General features: G+C 45.6%; 1 protein-coding gene across 2 annotated transcripts in view; it reads left to right on the plus strand.

Annotated features, from left to right (window-relative positions):
* plcg2 (phospholipase C, gamma 2) overlaps positions 1–15,665 on the plus strand; it is a 33,265-nt gene extending 17,600 nt beyond the window's left edge. For both annotated transcript variants that reach the window (XM_023827176.2, XM_023827177.2), the window contains exons 14-33: positions 392–560; positions 1,605–1,712; positions 2,021–2,098; positions 2,436–2,614; positions 3,247–3,447; positions 4,765–4,884; positions 5,308–5,488; positions 5,622–5,690; positions 7,201–7,304; positions 7,388–7,484; positions 8,561–8,624; positions 9,638–9,807; positions 10,041–10,152; positions 10,347–10,553; positions 12,060–12,202; positions 12,498–12,612; positions 12,981–13,148; positions 13,236–13,324; positions 13,687–13,850; positions 15,372–15,665. In XM_023827176.2, coding sequence (XP_023682944.2) covers positions 392–560; positions 1,605–1,712; positions 2,021–2,098; positions 2,436–2,614; positions 3,247–3,447; positions 4,765–4,884; positions 5,308–5,488; positions 5,622–5,690; positions 7,201–7,304; positions 7,388–7,484; positions 8,561–8,624; positions 9,638–9,807; positions 10,041–10,152; positions 10,347–10,553; positions 12,060–12,202; positions 12,498–12,612; positions 12,981–13,148; positions 13,236–13,324; positions 13,687–13,850; positions 15,372–15,414 — 2,581 coding nt within the window. In that variant the 3' untranslated portion in view covers positions 15,415–15,665. The remainder of the gene's footprint in view (positions 1–391; positions 561–1,604; positions 1,713–2,020; positions 2,099–2,435; positions 2,615–3,246; positions 3,448–4,764; positions 4,885–5,307; positions 5,489–5,621; positions 5,691–7,200; positions 7,305–7,387; positions 7,485–8,560; positions 8,625–9,637; positions 9,808–10,040; positions 10,153–10,346; positions 10,554–12,059; positions 12,203–12,497; positions 12,613–12,980; positions 13,149–13,235; positions 13,325–13,686; positions 13,851–15,371) is intronic.
* Positions 15,666–15,715: the final 50 nt, after the last annotated feature.

The following is a 15,715-nucleotide window of genomic DNA, read 5'->3' on the forward strand; positions in this document are numbered from 1 at the left end:
AAGATGATTGGTCTCCAGAGTGCTTCTTCCCCTGTCACTCACTGATTCAAAAGAGATTATTGGCTAATGTCTGAATTATGACCCCTTTTATGCCCCCACGTTAAAAGTCCTAGAATCTCAAACACTCACTGAAACATCTGTGTGCCAAAGATAGATGAGAAACACAGTTAAAAAACATTTATTACACAATAAAAAATGCTACTGAACAAGTACACAGCATTCGGTAATCCCGTGCTACTTTTTATTTATTAATACTGATTGTATTTAAAAATAGTTTCTGTTCTACCTGGAACTGAAACCTGTCATATTCGAGATTTAAATAATTCTGTAACCATTAGATGCTACTTTGCGAACATATCTTTTAGAAGTAGGATTTTTCGCCCCCCGTTAGGTATCCCGTGGTGCTGTCCATCGAGGAACACTGTTGCACAGAGCAACAGGACAAAATGGCCGACATCTTCACAAAGGTGTTCAAAGACAAGCTACTTACCATTCCTGTGGAGCCCATGGCCGACCAGCTGCCGTCCCCCGCGCAGCTCAAGGGCAAGATCATACTGAAGGTGAGGGACTGAGCGCAGGACAGGAGACAGGAAGTGGGTGTAATGACAGACAGGAAGAGAATGGTCATGTGACCAGCCAACACCATCTGAACAGGAATGGGGGAGGGTTAGGTTTAGGGTTAGGATTAACCCTTACTCTCCCCATAGTGACACCAGCCCTGTTTCTGGCCATAAGCTTGTCCTTCACGCTTTGTGTGACACATTGGGTGACGACTCATCTGGATTTCGGACAGACAGTACAATTTTCCTGCCCCCTCTCCAGACTGCCGTTGGGGGTCCTCCCTTTTTCCCACTTGTGCGCCTTTTTCCCTCCCCCTTACCCGCTGTCCCAGCAAGGCCTTGCACTGCTCTCCTTCACCCCCGTTTGGACAAAAAAATGTGAAATCCCTAAACACACATATTATGGATGCCACGCTTGTATTAATAATTTTTTCTCCGTTATCGAGATAATGAAATCATTCTCAGCTTCCATAGCATGTATTTGATATATACTGCCCCCCACCCTGCTCTACATCTTTTAAAGGGTGTCCTCCTTATTGACCCTTGGTCCTCCTTTTTAGACACAGCCGGGGGGGAGAGGTGGTCACATGGGCAGTGGGGAAATGTGTTAGAATTCATGATATTTGTCTATCGTACTGAATTTGCCATATTTAAGATATTCTGATAGACCCTGATTGGACAGCATTGTCTCAAAGGGAGAAGAGTAATTTTTTATAGGAGTATAACTTATGCAATTACGACATTAAAACAATTAAATCAATGTGTTAGCAAGCTGCTAATCAAAGGTTATCATCATTTTTAACACTTTCGTGTAGGTGTGTAATACCTGCTGCAAATCCCTGTGTTCATCCCTCTACAGTCTCTCTACATGGTTTTGGTTAACCTTAACTACACTGTGTATCTGATGATGACTGTAGGATTTCTTGGTATGATATGACCTCATTTGTCAGCTGTTTTGCCCGATGCCCGGTGCCCACGTCTGGGTGTTTTTACACCAGCCAGCCAGCGAGATCCGCACTCACGCCGTCTGTACCGTCCCGGCAGCACAAGAAGCTGAGCTCTACAGACGAGCCGGTGCGACTAGACGATCGAGGCAGTCAGCAGAAGGGCGACAAGCAGGGGAACCTCTACATCTGGGATCCTGTGGATGAGGTACGTTCTGGCGTCTCGCCCCGAGGCCGCCATCTTCTGAGGGGGCAACAACTTAGAAAAGCCAGTCTCACTTTGTCTCTGTAGTGCCAACACAGGACAGCTACGCGATGGAGATGGTGTAGGGCCACCGGCGAGGCTTGCCTAGGGCCCACATGGGCTTATTGCAGCACCCATGTCCAAGTTGTATGATGCTGAAAGCGTCTGTGCTGTAGGCGTCCCTCCTTTCAGGAGGCAGCTCCATAGGTTCATCATGCGCCTCCAAGCTGCCTCTACCTTCACCCTGCTGAGCTGCTTGTCCCTGTTTTCAGCAATGGAACCAGCACTACTGCATGATCTATGGAGACAAGCTGTATTACGCTGAGGAGTATGAGCTAAAATCTGAGAAGGTAAGATGGTCTCCTGGACGAGGGGGAGGTTTGAGGACAGACTCCTTACTTTCTTCTTCTCTCCACACGTCTCTCCTACACCCTCCCTGCCCCACGACTCCCATCGTCTCCCAGGCCCCGCCCCTTTCAATGTCTTCCCCATGTCAATCAAGCTGTAATTCATCCAATATCTAAATTCAAAGTACAGTCGCCCGTCCAGATTAGTGAATTTGACATTTACAGTCTTAAGTAATATAAATTTCTTGTTACTTTGCTGACATACTGTGCGAAACACATCACACGTGCATATGGGTGATAATGAAGCTGGTTCTGATCCTGGTTCTGGCTGTGCCTGCAGTCCACGAACCCCAAACAGCTGCACGACCAGGAGCCTTGGTTCCACGGGAGGATGACGGAAGGCAGGCAGATGGCGGAGCACCTCCTGCAGGAGTACTGTGCCGAGTCGGGGGGGCATGACGGCACCTTCCTGGTGCGCGAGAGTAAAACTTACCTGACGGATTACACCCTGTCCTTCTGGTACCTCAGACGCCCGCTTCGGCCGCTCCCGTTCTCCCGTACACTTTCCTCCCTTCCACCTCCATCCACATCACCAATCTTTCTTTCCTTTATCTATTTCGTCAACTCTATCGCTTTTTAAAATGCTGGTCATGGAGTAGTATTATTCTTGCTTGGAAGCTGTTCTGTAGTTATTGTGTGATGCATATTTTTTCCAACCAGTGAGCTTCTCAGCCTATTGAAGTCGTGAGTCATTTGCCGTTTATTTTCTGGTCAGTTAGATGTAGCAGTGAATATGAACTCTGGGTGGTTTGATGGGTTATGCTGCAGGATGATGGATGTGTGTAATATATTAATATACAGGGGAGTTAATAAGACTTTTTAAGGTGGGGAACATAAAATAGCTCATAATTCATACATAGGGGGCATCTCTATCATTAGCTAATGATATGTTTTGAATCGGGGGAGGGGACACTCTGGTGGCCAATCAGCTTTTAGCTGGGTTTGGTGCCTCTGTAGCCCCGCCCCTGTATCCGCCCCCGATTGCACATACAGTCTGGAGTATTGACCCTATGGGTTGTATAGCTCTGATAACGGAGGCTGAATGCTGTGGAGAGTGTGTGTGGGGTATAAAACCTCAGTCTCCCCCGCAGGCGTAAAGGTCGAGTGCAACACTGCCGCATCCGCTCCAGCAATGAGGCCGGACAGACGTTCTTCTTCCTGACAGAGAACCTGCACTTCTCCAGCGTCTACGAGCTCATCATGCACTATCGGGAGAACCCGCTGCGCTGCATGGAGTTCGACCTGCGGCTCACTGACGCTGTGCCGCGCCCAAACCCGCACCTCGCCGAGGGGTGAGCCACGGCCGTCCGCCCCGCGCCCCTGCGGGGGCGCCTTGCAACCCAAAATGCAAGGTGGTACACGCAGTGCAGACTAGTAAACAGAGTGCGAATAAGTTTAAAAAGTACACAAACTGGAAATGATTAGTTGCCGTTCGCACAAGCATGAGTGCATTGGAATGCTGCTTTTCACATACACTGACTTCCTCTCCTTTGAGACACCCAGACACACACACAACTGAGAGTGAAGCTGTGGATCGGAGTGCAGGGCCAGACCACTTAAGCATTTCAGGGAGCTGAAAGGCCTTGCTCAGGGGGCTGAAGGGCCTTGCTCAGGGGGCTGAAGGGCCTTGCTCAGGGGCCCAACTGTCAAGTCTGGGGCTTGAGCAAACAACATTCTGATCACAGGCAGAGAGGCTTAACCTGCTGAGCAACACCCCCCTCCCCCCCCCACATGGTACATTCTGAAAGAGGATATTTAGTAAATATGTAGATAAAAATAGATATACCTTCTGTTAATTCTTATTATTTATATATAATAGAAAAAAAGCCCCTGACTTTCACGGTTGTAGAGATGAGCTGCTTGCTGGTGTGTTCTGGTTGGGGGGGGGGGCTGGTGTGTCAGGAGGAGAGGTTCAGGTACATGACTGCTGCAGATAAATAGGATCCTCAATAGTGCTTCTTAGCATAGCGTGGTGGAATAATGCAGTGGCTGACAGTGCTCCGGGGGAATAATGCAGTGGCTGACAGTGCTCCGGGGGAATAATGCAGTGGCTGACAGTGCTCCGGGGTAGCAGAACTCAGAACACCATGTTGCCGGTATGTGAACATACCAGAATTGGTTGTAGTTCGGTGCAAGCAGTGAACACAGAGACGACACAGTGCAACCAGGACACAGTGAAAACAGGAATGAAGGACAACTGTCCAGTGCAAACATAACAGAGTATGATAGGGTTTAAATAAAAAATAATAAACAAATGAATAATAATAGAATGAAATAAAATACAGAAAAACATACAGTGCAAACAGGCAATATGGTACATACACCAGTCCTACCAGTGCAATAAGTATAGGTTGCACTTGATAGTGGGTATATGTGTGTAATGTGCAAAGATGTGTAGGCAAGTGTGCAGTATAACAATCAGTCAAGAAGAAGTGCAACTGATAGAAGTAACCTTGCCATGTATCTGGCAATTGTAGCCTGTGTTCTTGTATTTATTACGGAGACGGATGGCTTCAGGGTAGAAGCTGTGCAGGAGCTGAGGGGAGGCGATGGACGGGTAACGGTAAAGAGACAGTGTAACGTCGGCACCCCTCTCGTCTCCTCTGCAGCTGGTTCTACAGTAATCTGAGCAGGGGGGAGGCGGAGGACATGTTGATGAGGATCCCCCGTGATGGAGCCTTCCTCATCCGGCAGAGGGAGGACAACAACTCTGTCGCCATCACCTTCAGGTACGGGCCCCGGGATCGCTCTTCTACGAGAGGCCCCCCGGGATCGCTCTTCTACGAGAGGCCCCCCGGGATCGCTCTTCTACGAGAGGCCCCCCGGGATCGCTCTTCTACGAGAGGCCTACAGGCGGTTTCTCTCCTCCACCTGGCTTAGCCTGTGCCATCTGGACTGATTATTCTGTAGGGCGGGGAACGCCTTAGGTGGGAAGAGCTGTTCTTTAAAGGGGGCCTATTATGCCCATTTTCACTATTCATAATTTAATTTTTGGGGTCTACTAGAATAGATTTTCATGCTTCAGTGTAGTCATCAGAACTGGTTGTAGCATATGGAAACATTTTGTATCAGCCACTGACAATGCCGCCAATAGTGGAGTTCATGGTCTTTCAGTAGGTCTGAAGTATTGTTCCTGTTGTCATGTGACTCAGGGGCGATGGGGAAGTTAAGCACTGTCGTATCGCGAAGGAGGGAAGCAAGTTCGTTTTGGGTAGTTCAACCGAGTTCGAGAGTCTGGTTGATCTGGTCAGCTACTACCGCAAGAACCCACTCTACCGCAAGATCAAACTCCGCTATACAGTCACAGAAGAGCTGGTGAAGAGATTCAGCCAGGTGAGAGGATCCTCCTGGACACCTCATTCCTGAAGACACGCCAAAGCACTCTGATGGAGTCAAGCTCCAGCGGCAAATGTTGGCTGTTGTACCTAAAGCGCGGCTCCTAACCGTCTGGTATGTTTCTGCACAGGAGCAAGACTGTGCATCCATCTACGAGAAGAAAGTGTATGTGGAACCACATGAGATAGAACCACCATCGGTACGTATACAGGAGCTGGCCAATCAGACTGGCCAAAAGAAGAGGGGATGAGCTTCCCGAAGCCTCCTTAATACTACTTCATTCTTAAGTTCTATCATTTAACATAGAAATTACGAACGACGTAGAGTTAAGATCTCATGCACAATTAGACATTACCAACATTAAATGGCAATGCTTTATGCCTGCACCTTCATAATGCACTCATACATTCATAGCTCCTTTATAAGCAGCATGTACACTACCATTCAATAGTTGTGGGTCACTTCGAAATTTCATTGTTTCCGAAAGAAAAGCGTTAAACTTCAAATTATTCAGAAATGCAATGTAGAAATTCTTAATGTTGTAAAGGACTGTTGTAGCTGGAAACAGCTGATTTTTAATGCAATATGTACATTTTATGTACAGAGGCCGGTTATCAGCAACCATCAGTCCTGTGTTTCAGTGGCATGTTGTGTTTGCTAATTCGAGTTTATCATTTTGACTGGTAGAAATCACTTTTAAATGATTTGAACACAGTAGAAAATTGTTATGCTGATTAAATACACTAATAATAAAGTACATTGCACATTATTGTACATCACTGTAAAGTGCTGTGCTCTCAAATTAAAAGGATTCTAACATTTTAGCTTTATTCTCAAGCGATGATAGAGCAATGAAAAAGAATATCGAGGGATGACGGAGCAATAAAAATCATGCTTTTTAAACATGAACAATGGAAAACACACTGACACATTTTCCACTGAATTTATTATGTATCTGTTCATAACCTGTAATGAGAAAAATTTATTTGTTAAGAAATATCTGTGGGTACTGACTGGTTGTACTGGGCATGAATGGGCTGGTGGACTTCATCATGTTACAGCCTTGGCGTGTGGTTTGAAACTTATTAACTGTTTATTTCTGGAATTTTCCTTTTTTTTCAGCGGTAAACCATGGATAACTGAAACCACGGTTACTGAAACTGTGGGCTGGGGGTCACACTGTATTGCTAGTTCTGGCTTTCTCTGGTCATTCATGTAACTGGTATTCTTCAAAGAATGGGGGCTACAACTCAAACACACCAGTGTAACAGTGGGGCAAAAGTTCTTGTTTTATAAAGTAATGGTTCAAAGTTATTCTGCAAATATTTTTTTTACCCATGGACTTGTTCTTTTTTTTGGGGAGGGGGGGGGGGGGCATAGTAAAGGAGAAGGTTTTTGAGGGGAACCCCCCACACAGTGGATGAATTAAAGGAGTTCATCTCGCAAGCAAAGACATTTCAAACACTTAAGAGACTAAACATGACCCAATCAGTACTATAAAATAAAAACTGTATACTTACTTTTGGATCACCCTGTATTTCCTAAATGTATATGCTACTAAATGTAGTATCACAAAAAATTAACTTAAAATTGGAAACGTTTTTGTTTTTTTGCTGACACTGTGTCTGCCGGTTTCCCTACACATCACTCATGCCGTTTACGTGTGCTTGTTGACGTGCATGCGCTCTTGTCTGTGTTGTTGACGTCAGGGCACAGTAAGGGCCCTGTACGACTACAGAGCCATGAGGTCCGACGAGCTCACCTTCACCAGGGGCGCCCTGATCCACAACGTCGCCAAGAACATCAACGCCTGGTGAGACGAAGTCACACGTCGGGCCAACGTGCTGTACATGGCTGCAATGTTAGGTCTTAATGCCTCTCTGCTGACCCCTACAGGTGGCAGGGGGACTATGGAGGAATGACTCAACTTTACTTCCCTTCCAACTACGTTGAGGAGATGTCCAACAACAAAACGCCAGAACAGAGTGACCAGGTGATTCAGGCTTCCCTGTAAATAACTCATGTTTGTGTGTCTGCATTAATATTGCCCATGCCGATCTATACCAGGCTTTATACTACGGGACCGTTGAATGCTTGAATCTGATTGGCTGACGAACGTTCTGAGGTGTGCAGTTATTTTCAGGGAAATGCACGGCGAACGTAGTTCCTGGAACGTAGTTCCAGGCAGCTCTCTTGACCGCATTACAGTTCCATATCACTTCGTAAGAGTCGTTGGATGAGATGCGGAAGAAATAATCCTACTCACAATAGCGATTTAAGTAGAAAAACCGGACGAATCCCTTGAAATATATCATCTGATCGATGTCTTGAGGTGTGGCAACCGTAGTATAAGCGGAATAATTGACTCCGGGCCGTTGAATTATTAGAAAAATAATGCACACCCGAGGTAACCCGAAATAATGCACACTCCGCTTCGCGTCGTGGCCGCATCACCACCTCGGGTGTGCATTATTTTTCTAATAATTCAACGGCCCGTCGTCAATTATTTCTTACGTATAATACTCTGGGCAGGTGTCCACGTTCACATTCAATGCTGAGTGCAGTGATCAAGCTATCAGCCTGCCAATGCTGACTGTAATTCCTCAGTTTGAATGTGCTGGCAAGGAGAAAAGGCTTGGATTTAACTTAAACCAAAGACAACACATTTTAAAATGATGCATTTAACAAAGCTAAGGAGCCCTTTGCAGTTTGACTTGTCCTTCAGCTGAAGATCAGCTGCCTTGGCTGCACTGGTTACTTTAACTGTCCTCAACTTGAATCCATCCATCCATCCATCCATCCACTACTTACCGAAACAGCATGAATTTGGGGACTTAAAATCTGCATGTAGATGTTTCTCTGTTCTGGAAGTAAGAACAGATGTCTTCATTTAAGCCACGTTTCAGATAAACTGAAAATAAAAAATCCTGTTTACCCCCCTACTCTGCGGACAGCTGCCTCGTGTCTTGCACTGTCGTGGGTCCTGTTGTCCCCTTAAGTACCTGTCACATCTCCTGAGAAGGTGTGGCTTTGACTGCATGTTTACAAGCTGATTTGTGTTCATCACAGGCAACAGAGGACAATCCCCTGGGACAGTTATGTAAGGGTGTGGTCGACCTGACCAAGTGCAATGGTGAGAAACCCCGCCGTGTGCAGCACGCTCCGTGTGGGCCACATGCAGCTCTGTGCACTAGCGCCTAGCATTCACAGTTAGGGGGTGTGGGTGGTGGCAGCTGTCGCATCCAGGGGTCACAGGGCAGCTCAGTGTGTTAAATATTCAAGACTGAAGTGGATAGTTCAGGTCTGGAAAGTTAAAATCCAGTCCAAGATTTTGTTTCAACCAACCAGTTGAGTATAAAGAGTCATAGCCACAGAGTACTCAACTGGTTGGTTGAAACAAAACCTTGGTCTGGATTTTTACTGGAGTTGAACTTTCCACCTCTGGTTCAGAATTTGTATTGTTTTATTGGCCACGAGCAACTAGAGCCTTGGGATTGTTACAGGCACATTCCCAGTATTACCCATATATGCAGCACAGTGCAAACGTCTCAGGATGCAAAATTACAGTTATGTTTATGTTGGTATAAATAACTGCAGAAGTCAGTCAGCCAGGCCACTTCAGCACCCATCCAATACACCCATGTGTCTTGGCTCGAGCACTAGCACACCCTGTTTGGCTATTGAATACCTCATCAATTATTTAACTAATTAAGTTAATTAATTAATTGAGCTGGTGGTGAAATTTAATGAATACGTGGAATGGCTGAGGGGTCCCTGAGGAGAGGTTTGGGAACTGAAGCGTGTTCATCTGGCCATCCAACAAGATATCAGTAACTTTTTGGAGAAAAGAAGAAATTCCTGTTAGTTTTTATGATATTACTCTTCATTTGCACATGTGCTATTTAGTCTAACCAAGTGTAAAGTTACCACTGAGATAACTTTAAACATTTTCTTTGACAGCACAAGACTTTTTACACAAAATAATAGTAAATGTTGCTGCTAAGTACATTTGAAAATTTAGTACTAAAGATGTAACAGTACTCATATGTAGATGTCCAACTAGTTGGACAAGTGAATGTGCCGCTGTGTCTGTACTTAAAATCCCCAGTCATGCACGGTGTGGACTTCATTGTATTCCCCCCCCAGTGAAGTCCGCCCAGGACAAGAATGGCCGACCACACGTGTTCACGCTCACCTTCAAGGATGACGAGAATGTCACATCCTTCGACATCAGTGCCGACACCGTGGAGGACCTGTTCGAGTGGTACACGGCGGCGTGGGACGTCACACAGCGCACCAACAACGAATTTCTCAAGGCCAGGGTCTCCTCTTTCATACCATTCATCAGTCACCATGTTTGATTAAACACATGGAGATGTAGGGTGTCCAGCAGAAGTTCCCGGATTACTGGACCCTGCACGGCAGTTGCAGGACGATCAAACACGAGACTCTTCTCACCAACGTCCATGCCGCTCATTTACGCCACAGATACACACGGTTCAGTCACGGCAAATTTCGAAAGTGACAGGATGTTTACTCTTATCCACAGATGACACTGGATAAGGAGAATAAGAAGCGCAGCAGTCAGAATACAGTCTCGAAAAAGATGTCGGACCTGGTGGTGTACTGCCAACCCAGGAGCAAAGATAAAGAGAGTTTCCGTAAGATGTTTTTAACACCTCCAACTAAAGATATGTGTTTCTCAACCACAGGCTGCCTGCCAGGCACGCTCGGCCCCCACACCCAGTGAAGGACCACGTCATGCTCACGCACATATGCACAGCATCACGTTTATGCAGTCCACGGGCCCCTTCTGTCTACCAATCCATCACAACTGTCCCGCGTGTTTCCCCAGAAAAATACGACTACAAGGAGATCCGCTCCTTCGTAGAGAACAAGATCCCGCAGAGTGACGGCAAAGTAAACGACTTCCTGAAGTACAACCGCAAGGCCCTGAGCCGCATCTACCCCAAGGGGCAGCGTGTGGACTCCTCCAACTATGACCCCTTACCGCTGTGGATCTGTGGCTCCCACATGGTGGCGCTCAACTTCCAGACTGCGGGTAAGAGTTAGACTAGAACTGCTTCTACATCACTTGGTACCGGTGAAGCTTGTTCAGATTATGCTCAGGCAACGTGAAAATATGTATGAAATGTCTTTAGATTCGCCTATTTTTAATGTGTGTGTGTGTGTGTGTGCGTGCATATGTGTGGATTATGTTTATATTACATTGTGGGAAACAGATGTTTTCATTTTTCAGGTTGAGGTTTGGGCTGGGTTGGGGTTAAGGTCGTCATGTTGGGATTAGAGTTTTCCCCATAGAAATGAATGGGGATCTGTGTGTGTGGTCAGTCCCAGATCTAGACTACTCAGGTTGGGGGGGGGGCAATTAGAAATTTTGGGTGGGTAGCATTTCACACAATGGACTGTATTACAGTGCAGTAGCAGCTTGTGCCCAGGGAAATAGCTGGAGTACATGGACAAATTCACATTTTATGTTTAAACTATTTATTTTCCCTACATTATAGATGTGTCTGCTAACCAAACATAAACTTCACATAAACACCAGCTTATCTACTGGCATATTAAAGGCGAATTTGGAACTCAAACTCATGAACTGGTATAAGAACATTAGAGCAGAACACGTAACATGAACAGTAATATAGTGGAAGGGGGCTGCTTAAAGAGAAAAGGCACTGAAAGATAATCAGCAAACCATGAACAAAGTGACTTTGCAGATAAAGGTGGAAGTGACCCGCACTGCATTGGTACGAAGGGGGCAGGGAAGGTGTAACATTACTGCATGAACTGCCCGCAGTAGCTGCCCGCTCGGTGTGAAGGCACCGGTCCCCAAGCTTGGTTATTCAAGCTAAGAGCAGCTGTAACTGGACTGCTGCTAGCAAGCTTTGATTTGGGAACCAAAAGTTGTTGCATATTGCTTATGGTTGTATATGACTAATCTAAGTCAATAGTAGCATGTACTGTATCTAACCGGATGACTTCATTTACACTGAACGCTGACCGGGCTGCCAACTCACACTCTGAGGTTCTCAAGCAAGAAATCTTATGGCAAATATGTTATTCCACTATAACCCTAAAATTAGCTACATCAAAAGCTGAGACTTGTCTCGAATTGAAAATCTCACTCTAGCCAGCTGACCGAAGTTGGCAGCCCTGCGCTGATGTCACCGTTAGCAAACTGTCATGTTAAATATAGCAGTGTGGCCGTATCCACAGGGGATACGTTCCAAGAGCTGCGGGGGGGATCCGATACCGTATACAGTATAAATTACTTGTTTTCCGTGCACATACCTATGATACAGTTTAATTTATAAACTACACTGAGACCACAGTTATCAAATCAGTGGGTTTTGACCATAGAAATTATGTCCCCACAAAGATATCAGTACAGGTCTGTGTGTGTGTGTGTGTGTGTGTGCATGCCCAACATGCAACTGACTGGCATCCTGTCCAGGGTGTACCCCTGCCTTTTGCCCTATGCTGCCTTCATTAGGCCTGGTAATTGATAAACAATTGATCAATCATTTTAAATGTGTTTTTCCTCAAGACAAGTACATGCAACTGAACAACGCCCTCTTCAGTCTGAACGGAAGCACTGGATATGTGCTCCACCCAGAGATTCTGCGGTCTGATAGCTTTAACCCAAAGCAGCAGCAGGACAAGAGAGGCAAATACACCATTATTGTCAGAGTAAGGCTTTCCTATTCGCTCTCTGATTATCAGTGCCCTCTATAATTATCACTGCAAATCCCAGTATGTATCACTAGATGCCTGGTGAAAGAAGACCAGACCCACTATTTGCAAGAAAGAACCTATTTCACAATGCTTTCTCATTCACACATAACCTGATACCAGGGCTTGAAGCGGGTCAGTATTCACCAGTAAGCGATACTGGCACAGCTCTCCAGAATGCCGGCAGCATTTTATGCGTATGGGTAAAGTAATTCTGTTTGCCAGCTGATGGTCCCTCTGCTGCCCCCTACAGGTCATAGCAGCAAGGCACCTGCCCAAGCCAGGTCGCAGCCTCACCAGCCCCTTTGTGGAGGTCGAGCTGTTCGGCCTTTACACCGAGGAGCGCAAGTTCAAGACCACTGTTTGCCGTAAGAATGAGTTATTTGGGCGGGGGTTGGGTGCATAGAGTCATCTTGTACTCTGTGTATCTAACAGCTGAATTTTCAGTTTAGATATTTTCTTGTATACCTGTGATCCCTGTTGGCTTGATGCAGAAAGCCTATGAGCTGTTGTCATGGCGATGCCAGGGCTTTACCGCAGGTGTCAGACCACAGAAAACAATAACGTCCTTTACGAAGCAGAAATTTCTGCTCATTTCCAGACTGACGATTTAAAATCCGTCACATTCAGCTGTCAGAACCTGCTGGAACAAACTAAAATAGGCCATGGTAATGTTATGCCTCACATTCGTCGGGTGTATTCAGATGAAAATAGCGAATGCTTGTGCATTTTTCAGCGGACAATGGACTGAATCCAGTGTGGCCAGCTCCTCCGGCGCCAGTCGAGTTCACCGTGTACGAGCCGGACCTCACCTTCCTGCGCTTCGTGGTCAATGAGGAGGACATGTTCTCAGACCCCAACTTCCTTGCGCAGGGAACCTTCCCCGTCAAGGGCCTCCGTTCAGGTAGAGGAGGTGACGTCTGTGTGGAGTTGCTCACGTCTCTTAGGCGAGTTTTTCATCAGTCACGTGATGCCTTTTCTGTTCCCTAAGGATATCGCTCCGTGCCTCTGAGAAACGGCTACAGCGAGGACATTGAGCTGGCATCACTGCTGGTCGACATCACCATAACGCCGGTCGGGGTGAGGTCTCCTCACGGAGCAGTACACAAAGTAGTTTGATCTCAATGCCCATCTCAATGCCTCAATGCCATGTTTTTGAGATGAGTCCACCAATGACCTAAAGTCAGCCTTCCTTATCATGTTACAGTACTGGGAACCAACACTCACTCAGTCCTTGGATAAACCAATGAAGGCCTCTTGATAAATTTCCAAAACTCACTAAGTCTACAGAAATCTTTTAGAGTTGTGGAACTTTTGCAGTATGCAAATGAAAATGTTTTTCTAGCCTTCGGAGAATGTTTTGCCTGGCACCTGTTTGAGCTGCTGCTCACGGTATATCGTGGGTCTTCTCTGTGTACCGCTTCGCCGGTCTGCGCTTGCAGAAAGTGGAAGAGGACCTCTATTCATCCTCCTGCCAACTGCGAAAGAGGCAGGCGGAACTGAGCAGCGAGCCGTTCCTATACGACACCCACAGCAACCTGCACCGCTCTGCCCCCTCGCATCACCGTGACGACGCGGAGCAGGGCACATCCAATACCAAAGAGAGGTGGGCCGTCTAATAATGAAAGCAGTAACAACAGCAGTACAAGAAACGTCAGGCCTGGGGCCTGTATCACAAAGCCAGATTCCTCAGACAGATCATTTTGAGGATAAGTAGCGGTAACTCTGGCTTTTCCATATTACAATGCTGGCTCTCTTCTTAGCGGGATGCATTACCACGGTAACTCATGCTACACACCAAAGCTGATCCGGAGCAGGTTATGTTTCAGAATCACGAATCTCAAACAGTTCTTGGTGGAGTCCAGAAATAGTCTTAGGCTTCGTCACACCACACACTTCCACACCTGGCGTGCGCGTTTCACGAGGTTAGCGCAAATATTTAAGGGCGTCCTATCTTTCAGATAAGTTCAGTGCGCTTGACGTGCACTTTATTCACACTTTGGCAAGTAAGTGGTCTATGGATAAGTGGACAGACCACAATGTTGACATTGACGACAAGGAAGTTTGCCGGCTATTCAGAGTCCAATATGCCTCCAATGAAGTTTCAATTTAAGTGTGCAAAGTATATAATGAATGTTTGTAGCGTGTTTCTTGTTTAGCTCTACAGGTGAAGTGTGTCCCATTGTTTTCAGGAAATCCCTACACACTTGGGTCCTTCACATACCCTTGCACGCTTTGGGTCATGTCAATGTACATCACTGAAGTGTGTAGTATCTCTGCGTGTTTGCCCTTAAATGCGGCCCATGGGACGAAGCCTTGGTTCCAGTAAGAATAACACCATTAATCTCGGATTACATTTGTTCGGCTTAATCAAGCTGGAACTTATCTTCGAACCCCTGTTACGATCATCCCACATTATACACAGGTTTTTATTAATTAACTGTAAGCTGCTAAGTGAATAAATCGCACAATAGACACCCTGTTAAAGTAGCCTAGTTGACAATTTGTCGTTATTGTCTTATTAAACTAAAAACCACAGCCCCTCCCCAAAGTCACTTTTCAGTTAAAATAAACCTGGAGCCATTTATAAAAGCCAAACTTAGCAGCACTGATCCTCAACTCATGCAACTGCAAACTGCGTGATGATATTGTGAGCGGAAAGATTACCGTTCCTGGGAAGAACACACGCGTGTGAGGAACACTAGGTACACAAGGTGCAATTATTCAATGTTTCACTGCAGCGGAGTGAAATAAATACGACTAGCATGAGTAATGAGGAAAAAAATACATTTTGGCTCAATATCCAAAAAGCTTCACTGAACTCAAAACATGGATTGTACTGTATGGCGACGTTCATTCAGTCTTACTGAAGAGTTTCCCATAAAGGTTTAGGCCTTTTAGTAATTTTTATTATTGTGAAATATTTCAAATAATAATAATACTTTTGTTATTGTGCAATGACAGAATTATGGAGGGGATTTTATGTTTCAACAGTTGTATAAGTAACAAAAGTATAATTGGATTTATAGATTACAGTTGGCTCATGAATCTTTTGTTACGTATGAGAACAGGAAAAGAAAACATGCTACTGGAAAGTTTGTTATTTGCATCTAAATATTTTCACCAGGACCAAGGAGAAAAAAGTCTGCAACAGCAAGTTCTATTCGTGAGGACTGGAACGGTGGAGAAAAGAGACTCAAAGTGTCTGCTTGGATCTTGACTTTGCTTATTTCTGCGACTAATATTTTATATTTATGCGGATGGAAGTTAACCCACCAGGGTCAGTACACAGCAAAATTTGAAGAACAGAGCAAAGCTCCATAAAGGTTATTTTGCAGTGCCTGAAGGCTTTGAAACATTGTTTTCAGCATTCCAAGTGTAAAATCAGCTCTCTTAATGAATAAATGCAATTCTAACACTCTTAAGTTGTCAGCTATGATGTATGCTAAAGAAATCTTGTTTGGTAGTTGC

Source organism: Paramormyrops kingsleyae, chromosome 13 (assembly GCF_048594095.1).
Source record: "Paramormyrops kingsleyae isolate MSU_618 chromosome 13, PKINGS_0.4, whole genome shotgun sequence".
NCBI classification, from domain to species: Eukaryota; Metazoa; Chordata; class Actinopteri; order Osteoglossiformes; family Mormyridae; genus Paramormyrops; species Paramormyrops kingsleyae.